General features: G+C 33.1%; 1 protein-coding gene across 2 annotated transcripts in view; it reads right to left on the bottom strand.

Annotated features, from left to right (window-relative positions):
• LOC118192104 (tetratricopeptide repeat protein 14-like) overlaps window positions 1–9,027 on the bottom strand; it is a 144,805-nt gene extending 135,778 nt beyond the window's left edge. For both annotated transcript variants that reach the window (XM_085811206.1, XM_085811207.1), the window contains exons 1-2: window positions 8,870–9,027; window positions 8,385–8,476 (exon numbers count right to left, since the gene is read on the bottom strand). In XM_085811206.1, coding sequence (XP_085667332.1) covers window positions 8,385–8,473 — 89 coding nt within the window. In that variant the 5' untranslated portion in view covers window positions 8,474–8,476; window positions 8,870–9,027. The remainder of the gene's footprint in view (window positions 1–8,384; window positions 8,477–8,869) is intronic.
• Between the last annotated feature and the right edge of the window lie 5,959 nt (window positions 9,028–14,986).

Here is a 14,986-nt window from a genome sequence, read left to right as displayed (position 1 = left end):
CGTAATAGAATGTGTCTGACTGGGGCAATGTCATATTTACTGATGAGTCAAGATTTGCTCTGGAGCCAGATTACAAGCGTATAAGGATATGGCGTGAAAAACGAACACGCAATCAGTCCCAAAACATCACCGAACATCACACATTCCGAGGCGGAACCATTATGGTGTGGGCAGGGATTTCATTAGGATACGCACCGACCTGCACATCTTTAAATGGGGTTCTTTGACGGCTGTCCGGTATTCAGATGAAGTCTTAGAACCCATTGTGAGATTGTACGCTGCAGCAGTTGGCCCTACTTCTGTTTTAATGGACGATAACGCACGTCCCCATAGATCTGACATCGTTGATTACTACCTGGAGAGTGAAGGATTGCGCGTATGGCGTGGCCAACATATTCGACCGAGCTTAATCCCATTGAAAATCTTTGGGATGCTCTCGGCCGTGCTGTACCTTCACATTTCCCACCTCCAGCCACTCTTATTGAGCTGGAAACTGCTCTACAAGAAGAATAGCGATTGCTTAATTCTGCGGTGGTTGACCACCTAATTGAAAGCATGGTCACAAAGTGTAAACTTTGTATAAAGATGAGGGGGTATCACACACCCTATTAATGTCCTTTTTTTTTTCATTTTATGCTGTTTATTTTCACTTTATACATAATTCTGTTTAGATCTCCAATATGTCATTATCTGATAAATTACAAAAATTTTATATTGTTTTCATTTCTGTATATAATTATTGATTTTGTTTTATGCATAAATATATATGCTTCTCTCCTGCTGAATTTTGTGTCAATTAAAGCAGTATTTGTTGATTTTTTTTGCATTTTACATCTTTTGGAAGTGAGTGTGTATTAAATTCAATTATCATTGAGGACCTAATTTTTTAAGAACTACTCGTGTGATTTTTACAAAACTTGGTAGTTTGGTATAATTTGGTTCATAGAATTGAAATATGGAAAAAACATTGGCATGTAATTTCAGAAAAGTCCAATTTTGTGTCAAAATACCTATATTAGAACAATGCTATATATAAATCTAATACATATTTTAAGTCATGCTTTCCAGACATGAAAAACTCAAGTTGAATTTTGTCAATCGACCCAGTAGAACGGGAGATATAGCATTGTCCCCCCCCTCTTTTTTTTTTAGCACAGCGTACATACATACATACATTTCTGAATCCGGTCTGGATAACAGAAGAGTACCAAAAATTCACCTAATTTCACTCTGCAACTCTAATAAACTCTAATAAAAATACGGTTAAAATACATATGCTATGGTAGATATTAACTTTTTTGCATCGAATTCGCCCGAAATTCAAACATCGTCAAGTCGCCCGAATGCCTCAATCATTTTCTGCCTGGTGCTTTCCCCAACATGTTAGTGCATTGCTCATTGCTTTCGGGAGTTATTAAGTACCATTTCAGTCATTCTTTTGAAGCGACTAAAAGTAGTTTTGTTATTTTAATGCACATTCTTTTTCCTTTGTTTATTGTCAATGTTAGCTATTGATGCCCAAAGTTGCAATCCTGTCCCAAGATGAAGCTGCACACAGTGGTGAAAGCATCCAAGAAAGTAGTTGTCACTTTACTGAAGCAGGTTATTGTTAGTGCCATAGCATTCTACTTGTCATGGGAGAAGGAAAACAATTCCAAGAGAAATTCATATACACGGGTATTTTCGATGTTTGAGGAATATAGATTTGGGCCCTGTCTCGATGCGAAAGAGTTGATAATAACTTTATATTCCTCTAACCTGACTAGGATCTATATAATATCTCCACACAACGGATCATGCCACAGAAGGCAAGATGTTCAGCTTTCTGAAAATTCCCTTCATTTTTATAAAATACCTAAATTAAAAACTTCAGCACCAAAGCCATAACTAGAGATTTGGGGACCCTGGGGAAACAGACGATGAAGGGGCTTTCTATTTATTTCTTTTCATCCTCCCCCCCCAGATGCGGCTGATCATTTTATTAATAAGTAAAGTAGCTTTATACCAGGGATAACCGATCCGCAGCACAGCGGAGTTTTAACAGTGGCACGCAAAGACTTTTAATTAAAGAAAATTAAAAGATTTGAAAAAATAATAATAGCATCTGTATGAACTCTATTGATAGATACACACATAAGTACATTAGAATAAACATAAAAGCTTGGTACTTTTCCGTTTTGCCAGCGCAAACGATAAAGTCGCAACTGATTGGTACAACTGATGCCAAACGGAATATCTTCGTTGGTAATCTTTTACACCTCATTTTCAAAAAAAGTCGCAGCCATTTCTTATCAGATCAATTGTCTTTCAATATTGGCATACAATTACATAGGATTTTTACAAAGTAGTTAAATTTTATGCTGTAAGACCATTCGCAGTAATTAAGTCAATTAGGATGCAATCACACAGCTCACCCAAAGGCGAAAATATGGAAAAGGCAAAATCAAGGGTTAAATTCATCAGTTCTAACGAGAATGTGCTAGCAAAGTAAAGCACTGCAGTTTTACATAATTTCTGAGTAAGCTATTCGTAGGAATTGAAATAATTCTTGCATTTAAACTTGTAATCTAAATTAAGATTTAACTTGAAATTAATGTAGATAATTACTGAGAGAATTAGATTTTTGCAGCGTAGATTACATGAGATGAGATCACTTGGAGTCAGGCGATATGAACAGGCTAATCAGGATGTTGAACCATAAAAGCATAGTAAATTCTTAAATTAATGTCTTTTTACAAATTTATTGTCTTTATTTATTGGCTTTTTACAAAATTTTAAACCATATTAAAATGTTTATTCCTTCAAAATAAAAAAATTCTTAGAACTAACATTTGTTAATATTTTTTATGTGCATACTGTATCCTGTCGCCAACAAAGTCTGCTTGGCGAGATTTGCGCCGGCGAAACAGAAAAGTACCAAAAGCTCTTTCAATTTTACCTACAGCGATATTCCATCACACTATTGTTGTAGGTTTGGATCAACATGTTTGTGAACAAATAACACGTCAGCAGTTATCGTTGATGTTTGGCCTACAAGGAGAAATTCAGGAAAAAAACCCACCCAGAGCATAGCGAAAACCTGCTCCAGAAGACACTCTGAAGAATTTTTCTGAACTACCCAAGTCGGACGCTCGACCAATAAGGACGCCGGGCAAAGCTAATTACAGCGATAGAGTGGAAAAACAAGCCATCTGTCATGATTAATTTCATGGAAGGACTACTATCATGGTTTTTTTAACCCTGTTATTCAAGAACTTGTGAAAGTTATCACTGAAATTTTTAGCTTCCTGCAGAATTCCAACCTGGCTGAAAAGCTAAGAAGTGGACAGCGCAGAAATTCATGGTGCTGACAGTCAGTGAGCAATTTTTCATCTTTCACGAACTTTGATTTTTTTCAGTATTTCATCACTTATCTTGCCCATCAGTTCCAGTATTCATCACTTATCTTGCTCATCATTTCAACAGCTTTCTGGTTTGCAGCTATTACATTTTTGCATTCCTTAAATTCTTAAATTAATTTATTAAATTTCTTAGCTTACCCTTCAATTACCTAGTCTAAATTAAAAAATTTTTTCCAAGCTAAATTCAGTTTTAAACTACTATTGTTCGAGGTTTAATACTTTAGTTATTTCTTGTCAACATTCGAAACTTAATTATATTCTACATAGGGTAGTGCCTTGTAGTACAGATACCCAGGTGTATCGAAACACCGCTCTACTGGAAGGTAACAAAAGTTTTCCATTACGAACATAATACATCAAAATATCGTTCAGGATTAAATGATACGAACCTAAAACACCTAATTCTGTAAGAATATTAAAGAACTAATCCCAATATAGATGATGTGGTTAAAAAAAGTACATATTCAAAAACCACGTTAAGTACTGACCGATTGTTATTTATAATGTTTCAAATTATTCATTTTCATTTTATACATAACATAATGGACTGAACCTTTAAAAATGTTTATTAACAATGAAAGCCTAGTTGTATGCTTGTTTTATTTATTATATTATTTTTTAAATATGCACTACTCAGACTTGCATAAAAAATATGCTATTTGTATAAAAATCCTATAAATAACACTTTTTCACCTTTTTATATTTTTTAACATGTTGGGAAAAGTTGGAAGCATAACTTTTTTTTTTTCCCCCTTCAAATAGTGGCACTCTTTCCAAAAAGGCTGGCCACCCTGCTTTATATAAATGAACAAAAAATTTTTCCAATTGTCTCACTGATGTGTGCTATTTTTATGTCAAAAAGAATATGATTTCTGAAGTTTTGGATGGCAAACAAAGCATGGCTGATCTTTGGAATATGGTAACTGGTAGTTTGGCGACATTTTGGAGGCGATAAAGGTTACTACCTAGGACTTTGGTAATAATGTGAGTTCTTAGTTCCAATTACGCATTATTTTGTGTGAGGGAAATGAGAGATCATGAGATATGTCATGTGACATTAATGCACGAATTACAGTTCTTTAATCGGAAAAGGGGGGCAATTTGGAAAACTGTAGTACTATATTATTTTTATTAAGCTTCATTGTGTGTTGTGTGAAATAGTGGAAGTGTGCGTGCCACGTAACGAAGATTCTGAAGATTAGGTAAGTTAGTATTTTTAATCATTTGAGGATATTATTTTTATGCATTGTTCTAAATGTAAGGAGTAAATAAATTAATATTACATTATTGGAAAATTGTTATTAGCAATGATTTAGTTTAAAGTAATTAGGATTATAATCTAATTTTTATTAATTTAATGTATGTCCTTATTTATATTTTAAGTAGTGTTTTTAATTTAATTATATTTTAATTTAATGATCGTGATTTTGTGAGTTATATGTTTGTAGTATTTTGGAATATGTTTGAGGAGTATACGTTGAGTATTTTCATGCATTTTCGTGAAATTTTTCTAATTTATGAGAAAAAAGCAGTGTACGTGGATATAGTGAAGAGTGTGTGCAATGCCATTTTTGTGCAATTCTAGGATGTTTTTTTAAGTAAAAATAAGTCGACGTGTACATGGTTTAGTGATATTTGAATTAAATGATAGTTATTTTGTGAATTTTATGTTTGTAGGAATTTGGTATACGTTTAAGTTGAAGTAAACGTGCATGGAAATAATTTAAATATTTGACACTAAGTATTTGTAATGTCTGCGGTATGAATTCGTTGGTGACGTTTATAATATAATAGATAATTGAGAGGTAAAAGTTTTTGGATATTTTATTTATTTTATACGTGGAAACGTTCATATTTGGAAAGGGTATATACTTTTTCGTGATCAGGTAATTTCATATATGTGCCTTTTACCGAATTTAAAGATTTACAGAATTTTTTTGCATTTTCGTGCAAATTTTTGTAATTTATGAGAAAATAGCAATGTAGATGGATAAAGTTAAGAGTGTGTGCAATGCCATTTTTGTGCAATTCTGGGATGTTTTTTTAAGTAAAAATAAGTCGGCGTGTAAATGCTTTATGTGTATGTGGTATTCTGAAAAACGGGCAAGGAGTTTGCGATTGTGCACTTTTTCCCAATTTTGCAGTTAATATTTGTCATGATTAAGTAGTTTTGTTACATAAAATTTCTAGCAGAAGTGTAATTCGGTTAGTAGATTGTTGGAAAAAGTGTTCAGTAAATAAAAAGAAAAGAAACATGTCTTTACTTCGTGAAGACAAAACGGCGGCGGAAAAAAAATAGAGGGTTGCTATAGCAGAGTTGGTCGCCAAATGTTCGCCAAAAAATCGCCAAGTTACCATAATCCAAAGATCAACCCAAAGCACAATACGAAACATAAACAATTAAAGCAAAATGTTTACTAGAAAATCATTTAGTATATTATATTTTATTTTTACACTTGGATTACGAAAATCTCTGTTTGCTAACCATTACAGAAGTGAACTGATTAACTATTTTATCAAGGTTAATTTTTTGGGCTCTATTACTCTCAATAACAGCAAAGTTAAACCACCAAGAGACTTTCTCATTGCACACTGCTTTGCAACAACACAGGCTTTAACTGTAACTCCTAGAAACCAATCACCACACTGCCTCTGAATCCTTTTTTTATATCTCATGTTCTAAAACACCGGCAGAAGAATTCAACCAGAAAACGGTTAAAGTATATTTAAGGGTGCCCCTTGGATTATCACTAAGTTGTTGTTTCATTTATCGCCAAGTTGTTGTGACATTTATGGTAACCTGAGTAGTTGAATGTTATGGAAACCCTATTATGATGCAATTGCTTGCGTGATTGCAGTGAATTTAAATGATGGGAAAAGATCTGTAAAGGCTTGTTTGTGTGTTGGATGTTGGTTAGGAAGTACATTACTTATTTTGTGGTTTACACGGTGAAATAACTGAACATGGTAAGATGAATTTGAAGTTTCTGTACAATTTGGAACAAAAGGGAAAAAGCATTAATTGACTGGTGTGTAAATGAAAGGTTTACTTAGTAGCCATTATAAGTGTCCTGTTTGTACGAAGGAAATGTGTATGGTCGAACGTCAAAGGATACCGGCACTACGGAGGATACTTTTGTCAATTTATGTGGTAACAATAGTATACAGATTCTAAGTTCAGATAATTTTAGGAAGTTTTTGGATGCTGTTAAGGAATTTTGTTTGACTCTTTGGTCAAACACGGAAATTTCTAAATAAGGTCAGTGGATATTTCCTTTGTGTAGTGAAAAGATGAATTTCCTTTTATATGTTATTTCATTGTTTTTCCCTTCCGCTCCAAATCATACAAAAACTTCACATTAACCTTACTACATTCGGCCATTCTACCATCCAAAGAATCAAACAAACACACACCACAAAAACGCTTACAAAACATCCCACAATTCAAAAATTTCTCAGAATCATGCACCCGATTACGTCACAATAGGGTTTCTATAACATTCAACTACTCAGGCTACCATAAATGAAACAACAACTTGGCAATAAACAGGGGCGTAGCTAGAGGGGGGGCAAGGCGGGTCATCTGTCCTCGGGCGCAGCATCCAAGGGGCGCCAAATTGATATTACGAAATTTTAGAATTAAATGTTTTCCATCCTTGGCAAGCAGTAGGAGCGCGAAATCTTCAGTTGTCCCTAGGCGCTGAAAACCCTAGCTACGACTCTGGCAATAAATCAAACAACTTTGCCATAATACAAGGGGTACCTTAAAGTCTACTCTACCCAAAAAATGATGCAATCTGTCTACAAAACCCACTGAAACTCAGAATATAACATAAAGAACACGTGTGAAAATAGTAACATGACTGAAGTATTGTAGTGTGCAATGTTGCCAGAATCAGTTACATTCTGAAAATTTTGTGATTTCTACTAAGTTGGATGCAGTGATAAATAATTACTCTTAATTCTTTTGATTTCAGAAGCTGAAAATTAACAATACACATTTTTATCTATATTGTGTAATTGTACCCCACTTTTCCAGCTTGCAATTTGAGGTGTGTGTTATTTGCTAAGCAATTTCGGCATTTCCAGACAGCACTAATTTTGAGAAACGAATGTCGTGATCTTTGTCTGCCTTGTGATCTCTTGTTTGGTCGCCCTCCGGATATGCCTTCATGGGCTGCGAACTACATTTATGATCTCCAGGTGCGGTTTGAAGGATGCACAACGCAGTCAACTTTGCGACCGCAGAGTTTAAATCCCCAATATCTCCTCCAAGCACAGTTTGAAGTGATGTGTAATTTCATATCAGAAACAGTCAAGTCAATTTGGGGACGGATGAAAGATGATGAAAATTCGATATGATGCAAGAGCTACAGGACCCATGGATTCAATGAAAGCGATAAGGTGTGGTTATGTAATCTGATTAAATAGAAAAGACTTCCCCTAAATTAGAGTCATCCTGAAGCTGCAACATTTCAGAAAAAAGCCTAATTAACAAAGTGTTATTTTCAGATACATTACCAACACACATTACTACCACATTTTTCTTAGAATGGCACTCATTAATATATTATTATGCAAAGGATTAAAGAAAAAGTACCTTATTTAAGAAGTAAAATAAGAAGACAATTACGCCAGTGTAAAATTTTAAATTGGGCAAAATGGCTACCTAATTTTGTCATAGATTTGGAATAAATCTCTGAATTTCGACATCATTCTTCTTCAGATACAAGCCCCAACCCAAAAAAAATGCCAGATTTTTTTTTTTTTCGTTGTTGTTGCTGCTGTTATTTTCCTTAATGAGAGGAACTCCCTCCTCTGCAAAACAGAGATCTGTGTCCTACTGCCCTCAAAATCTCAGTCAAAAGTTGTAGTTTTAGTTTTGTCTTATTTTAAATCACATGCTATCTTAAAACTTAAGAAATTAGATTAGCTAATGAAATGATAACTCAAGAACTCTTTAAACATCAAAATATATCTTACTCTCCAGTTACTTTCGTTTCACTCAGCACAATTTGAAGAAGCAAAGGTCCATGGTAAGAAAGAGCTTTCAGCCAAAGATCTTGATCCATTAGCTATAATATTAGAAAAATACCTTTTAGGAAATACAGCATAAAGATTTTAATTTAAGAGTTTATTAAGTAAAACCTTGCTAAAAAAATTATAATATAGATAAGTTATTACAAGTCAAATTTTTTACGCTGTTTTACTTATTTAAAAATGAAAATAAAACATCTGTTCATTTTCATTTTAATAATATACTAAAACTAATATATTATTCACATCAATTATACAACACAAAAGCATAACAGAGTTTAAAGCAACTTCATATACTGCAAATGCCAAGTTAAAATGGCAATATTTACAGAAAACATAACTCTATTAAATTTCAGCCTAATTTCGGTTTTTAAGAAACATATATACAGTTAGGAACACCACTCGAAACTGTTCAAATGATTTCAACTTACCTCTTTTGTTAATTTCAAAGTAAGAACGTAAAACCCCCACGAAGTATTATTGTTTTGATTTAAAAAAATACAAAAAATTATTTTTCAAGCTTTACATACTACTTTTTTAACAAGTGTCTACGGCCTGAAATACAGGATGCGGCGAGCATGCGCAGTATGGGTAGAGGTTTGCTGTAAAAATTTACGTCAGGGCAAGATTCTTTGGTCAGGGTATCCAAACCTAAGGATTCTTATCCAAAGCATTTACGTTTTAAACAGACAAAGTAACTTAGTTTTGCACATAATAGATAAAGGAAATGTGAATGGCAACCTTGTTACTTTGCCAAATTTGGCGTCGCTTGAATCAGTTGGTTTTCACTTGCGTTCCCTGTTCCTGCGAGTTAGGATCAGGAAACTGTCGTATGAAACGAGATTTTGTATTCATTTTGTGAAATTTATTTGATTATGCTTCTTATTTTTTACACAAATATTGTTTGATATAAAAATCATATTGACAGGATTTTATGTTCCATTGTCTTTTCCTTTAAGTCCCAATCACATTATGTTTCGTCTACGCGGGACTTGACGTCGAAAGGGACAATTCTAAGAACCCGCACAATTCCAGGAAACTCAGTTAGCTAGGTTACCATCCTCGGAAGTGTCTACCCGTACGACGTCGGACGGCTAGCTCAAACATGGTAAAAATGCTAAACGTACGACTGGTTCACGGAGTATCCTTAAAGAGGCAATCGTACTTTTTAAGAATAACTTCAACATTGTCATTCGAATTGTTGGTACCAACATGTACCAAAATCAAATGGTATCGATTGTCCAAAAAGGATTTAACCTTTCTATCATTGCACCAGGAAAAGAATGTAAATCTACTTCATAATTCAGAACATTCGCAGGTAAATATTCATCCAAATATTTAACCATTGAATCTCCAATTATAGGCAATTTCATCTTTTTTGGTTGCATATCGGCAAAACAAGCACAACTACAAATCGAAACACAGATCAATAATTTGGTAATATATACTGTAAATAAAATGCAACTATAAATTAAATGAAAATCAAATCAAACACTAATCATAAATATAACAAAATACAAATAATTATTAATAGAAAAAAAAAAAGTAAATAGCTCGAGCAATGCGAGAAAAATGGCGCAAAAAATACACACCTCACTCCGGCTTAAATTAACACGTCAACTAAATTCGCGTCAATTCTTCAGCTTGCGCAAAAATTTACGGAAAAAAAATAACACCAAATGCTCGCCAAGCTTTGTTGCCAACAGAGATATCAAAGGTACATATTCGGTGATGACGTAGAACACACTTCCGGGTTCCGATTTGCGGAATTCTGTAAAACTCGGACAGACCAAGGAGGTTAGAACTCCTTCATTCAAGGAGGTTAGAATCAAGGAGTTCTAACCTCCTTGGTTAGAATAGAAGGAGGGAGGGTTCGCAGTTTCCTCCACTATCAGGGAATGAAACTCCACCGAACAAGCGGCGTCCATGTTTGTAACTTCAAAACATTGAATTACGGCAGCGAAACGTACGTGTTTTTTTAAGCTATTCCGTGCATGTGTTTTCCACTAAAAATATGTAAAATTCATAATGAAATACTTCGTTATTGTTAGTTTTTTTTTGTTTTAAAGTTATAAAGATGATATCCGTAATTTACTACGTACAGAAAATCATTAATAAATAGTTCGAAATCTAAAAGCATGTGCATAACATTAAAGCCTTTAAAAATAATGTTTCTGCATATTTCAAGAATTTGTTTAGGTTTTATTAGCAACCTGTTGGGTGTACTTTACAGTTTTTCCTTTAAGAAGTGGGCCCACCAGCGGCCGAGCGGTAAAGTCGCTGAACACTGGTAGTTCGGTCCGAGGTTCGAATCCCGCGAACGGGCTGGCTGCATGGGTGTTTTCGTGGTTTTCCCCATGTGTAACTTGTATACGAGCCAGTTTCCCTTAGAAGTCCTCCACGAAAGGCATCCTTCCCTCTTAGGCAGATAGCCCTAGTGTGCTTTGCCATAATTAAATACACCAACATCACCTTTAAGAAGTGATATTTCTGATTTATTCACAATATTGTAATTTATTAAAGAATCATTTAAAATATATTTAACCCACAAAAAATAGTCACAGGTTGCATTTTTTTAAATAAATATTTTAAATAGATTCTTTTCACAATCAACAACCTTATAACAAGAAAATAAATACTAATAAAATAAAACAGATTTATGTGAATTCAGTGATTTCAGTTTATGCGCGTTTCAGATTTATGAATCTCAAAGAAATTGCCTTGAATTACAGAAATATACCTATACCTATATTTTTGGATACATCTTTTCACAGTTTCAGTTGTGTAAATATTTTACTTACTTTTATCGCTATACTGCACACAAATTTGTAAATTTATGCAAAAAAATTTTAACAGAAAAATTAGTTTATCTTGTTCAAATGCACAAATTACATTTTTAACAGTTCAAAAAACTTTAAAATGAATAATAATTAATACATAAAGAAACGCATTACTTTATTTAACACCTTTACAATTCATAAAAATAATAACAATTGGTGTCTTACTTTTCATGAAAATTATCAAACGAATTACCTAAAACGTTCAAATTATGCAGTTTAAATCCTAGCATGCATCATTGAATGTTAAGGAACAAAGATGCCAGCTACAACTAGAAACATTAAAATGTATTTAACATATTTTGATTCTTATTAAGTCCTTTTTTTCACATCTGGAAAGAAAACAACATGACATTGTGATATTTTTTTTTACCATAGTTATCAAATTACATAAAAAAAGAAAATCAATACTTACGCGTGAAAAGTAATCAAAGGAATCTTTTTCGAAAATCTGTTTGTGCATCCATATACAACACAAGCTGACATGCTTCAAAAAGAACAGAAAAAAATATTGCAATGACAGACTTCCTTGCACAAGTCAGAGTGATAACAGGAACATGGCCGCAAAGCTTCACCGTTTGAGTTGAACCTTCCCTCCTTCTATTCTAACCTCCTTGGGACAGACCAAGGAGATCTATTCCTAGGAACTCATAGCCCTCCTTCGGACAGACAGATAAAGTAGACAGATGTCTTGTTTTGTACCCGCTAAGGCTTTCAGCACCGATGGGCGAAAAATCAAGCATAGGTGCGAAGGAAAGGTATATAGAAAGGGGGCCAATTTCGTATTTCAAGAGAGTAAAAAGGAACTTCGTACATTTTGTACAAGTTCAAAAGGCCAGGAAGAAAAAACGGGACAAAATAAAATTCAAAATAAATGGCCCAAAAACAATAGAGGAAAAAAAGGGGGCTATAGAAAGAAAAGGAAAAGAAGTAGAAAATATCCTAAAATACGATTGTGTCCATGAGTGTAGATAAAAGGAGAAGAATTTGTCTTTATTTACAATAAATAATGTCTCACAGGTGTGTGTGGTGAGTGTGTATGGTAATGGTGAATAGATGTGTTACTGGTGGGGGTGAAATATTGACGGTGTTAAAATGCTTCGTATCAAGGTATTTAGCATGGAATACAAAGTAATATGTATGCTTGCATCCTGATATATCAACAAAAGTATATATTAATTTAACTTAAATAATTTATGCTATTTTCGATCCCAATATTTTCACACATTTCCCAAAAAACAGCAGCAGACAAACAACATAGAACCATATACAATACAAGACCATAACCGCACACACCAAATATATATATATATGTGTGTGTGTGTGTGTAAATTACTGAGTATATGTATTAAGAACACAAATTAAACATAGTATTTATTAATTTAACTATTGTAATTTATTACAAGATTAATTATTTTACTATCATAATTTATTACTAGTTAATTAATGCTAATATAACACGAGGCACACTGTTATTTATATAAGCTCATAGTTCTAAGAATTTATTTAAGGCAGTGAAGAATAATCCATCCCTTACATATGGACATTTCATAGGTAGCAAGGAACAGTATGACAAAAAAATCGGTAAAGTATAATATTATTTAAAGGCGAAAATATATTTAAACAATCTAAAAAAAAAGAAACCAGAAGATCCGAGAGGGAAGTAGCGCGATTTCCCAAATCCTTAATTTTCCCTCTCACGAGATTCCTGAAAACAAGATAAGGTGTGGGGCCTTTGTAAGTGCTGACAGACGTGAACGGATAATGTTGGCGTCTGTTTGGAATTGTAAATACAAAGGAAGCCACTAACAATGAGCTGTTTCAAGTATTGTTTAATGGTAAAAACTGATTAAAAATTAAACTTTATTGATTTAAAGTCACTTATTTATAGAAATTTGATTTAGTTTAGATGAAAGAAGGGTACTTATCTTAAAATTCCATGCTTTCGTAGTATATGCTCACATGTCCGATGTTTCATTCTCAACAACATCGGAGCCGAATATCTTTAGAAAACGTGTAGGTTTTAAAGAAAACACACTATCTGAAAGTAATTTAATTGATAATCTCTAAGGGGAAAGGAATGTTTTACACTTTTTTACAGAGCGCTGCCAATATGCAGCCACTTGCCTCGGTGATCGCAGCGCCAGCCTAAAGTTTCCAGACAGACAGACAAAGTAGACAGATGTCTTGTTTTGCACCCGCTAAGTCTTTCTGCCCCGATGGGTGAAAAATCAAGCATAGGTGCGAAGGAAAGGTATATAGAAAGAGGGGAAATTTCGTATTTGAGGAGAGTAAAAAGGAACTTCGTACATTTTGTACGAGTTCAAAAGGCCAGGAAGAAAAGATGGGACAAAATAAAATTTAAAATAAATGGCCCAAAAATAATAGAGGAACAAAAAAAGGGCCTATAGAAAGAAAAGGAAAAAAAATTAGAAAATATCCTAACATACAATTATGTCCATGAGTGTAGTTAAAAGGAGAAGAATCTGTCTTCATTTACAATAAATAGTGCCTCATAGGTGTGTGTGTGTGTGGTGAGTGTGTATGGTAATGGTGAATAGATGTGTTACTGGAAAAAAAAATATTGACGGTGTTAAAAAGCTTCGTATCAAGGTATTTAGCATGGAATACAAAGTAATATGTATGCTTGCATCCTGAGATATCAACAAAAGTCATCAAACAAAAGTATATATTAATTTAACTAAAGTAACTTATGCTATTGTCGTTCTCAACATTTTCATGCAGTTTTCAAAAAACAGCAGCAGACAAACAACATAGAACCATATACAATACAAGACCACAATCGCACACACCAAATATATATATATATATATTATATATAAATTTAAACAAATTTAAAGTCTAAACAAATACGTATAAAAGTAAAAAAGTAGAAAAGCAAATTTAAATTCTAAAAAACGAAAAAAGCCTAAATAATTTAAAAATATGCAAACATAAAACATTACGAGGAACCAGAGCAGGTAATAAACATAAAAATAAACTTCTTTCAACAATAGATTCAAAAAACTTAAATATAATATAAATAATTACCTTTTTACTGATAATTTCACTAAAAATATAATTACTTGGTTGCATACTTGTAAGCACAATTTCTTAAAATTACTAATAAAATTTCTAAAACAGCATTTTACAGGGCACAATATTATCAAAGACCTTATTATTGACTTTTGCAATTATAAATTTTCTACAAATAACAAATACAATAAATATTACTGCAAAATCAATTTCCTTCATACTAACTATGATCATATTCAGTTTAGCAAAATTTTCAGAAAAAGTCAACAACTTTTTCCAGCTACCAAAGTACAGATCTCACCAGCTTTCAAGTATCAAAAACCTCTTAGTAAATTGCTAATTAACCACCATGAATTAGCTACTACAGCCCATTGATACTGTAAAGAGCTTCAATACAAAGATTTCATAGATAAATTTCATCAACATATTATAACAGGTAATTTAGCAATAGTTCAAAACCAACATTTAAGAATTTTAATGGAAAAAGGTACCAAATTTAGACCATTACTAAAAATTAACAAACATCACAGTTTTAAAAGTTTCGTAAAAAATATAGACGAATTTATAGTTAAAACTAGTTTCAAATTAAATATTCCAAATTCTACCTTTATGGCATGGAAACATGCAGTATTAGAAGAATTCAAGCAAAAAATTCGAAGAATTGAATTTAATAGC

This window comes from Stegodyphus dumicola, chromosome 2, assembly GCF_044657685.1.
Source record: "Stegodyphus dumicola isolate Sdum_Otavi_A_Nest chromosome 2, ASM4465768v1".
Lineage (NCBI taxonomy): Eukaryota > Metazoa > Arthropoda > Arachnida > Araneae > Eresidae > Stegodyphus > Stegodyphus dumicola.
The sequence above is the reverse complement of the archived record's forward strand: the minus strand, read 5'-3'. Positions and strand labels throughout refer to the sequence as shown.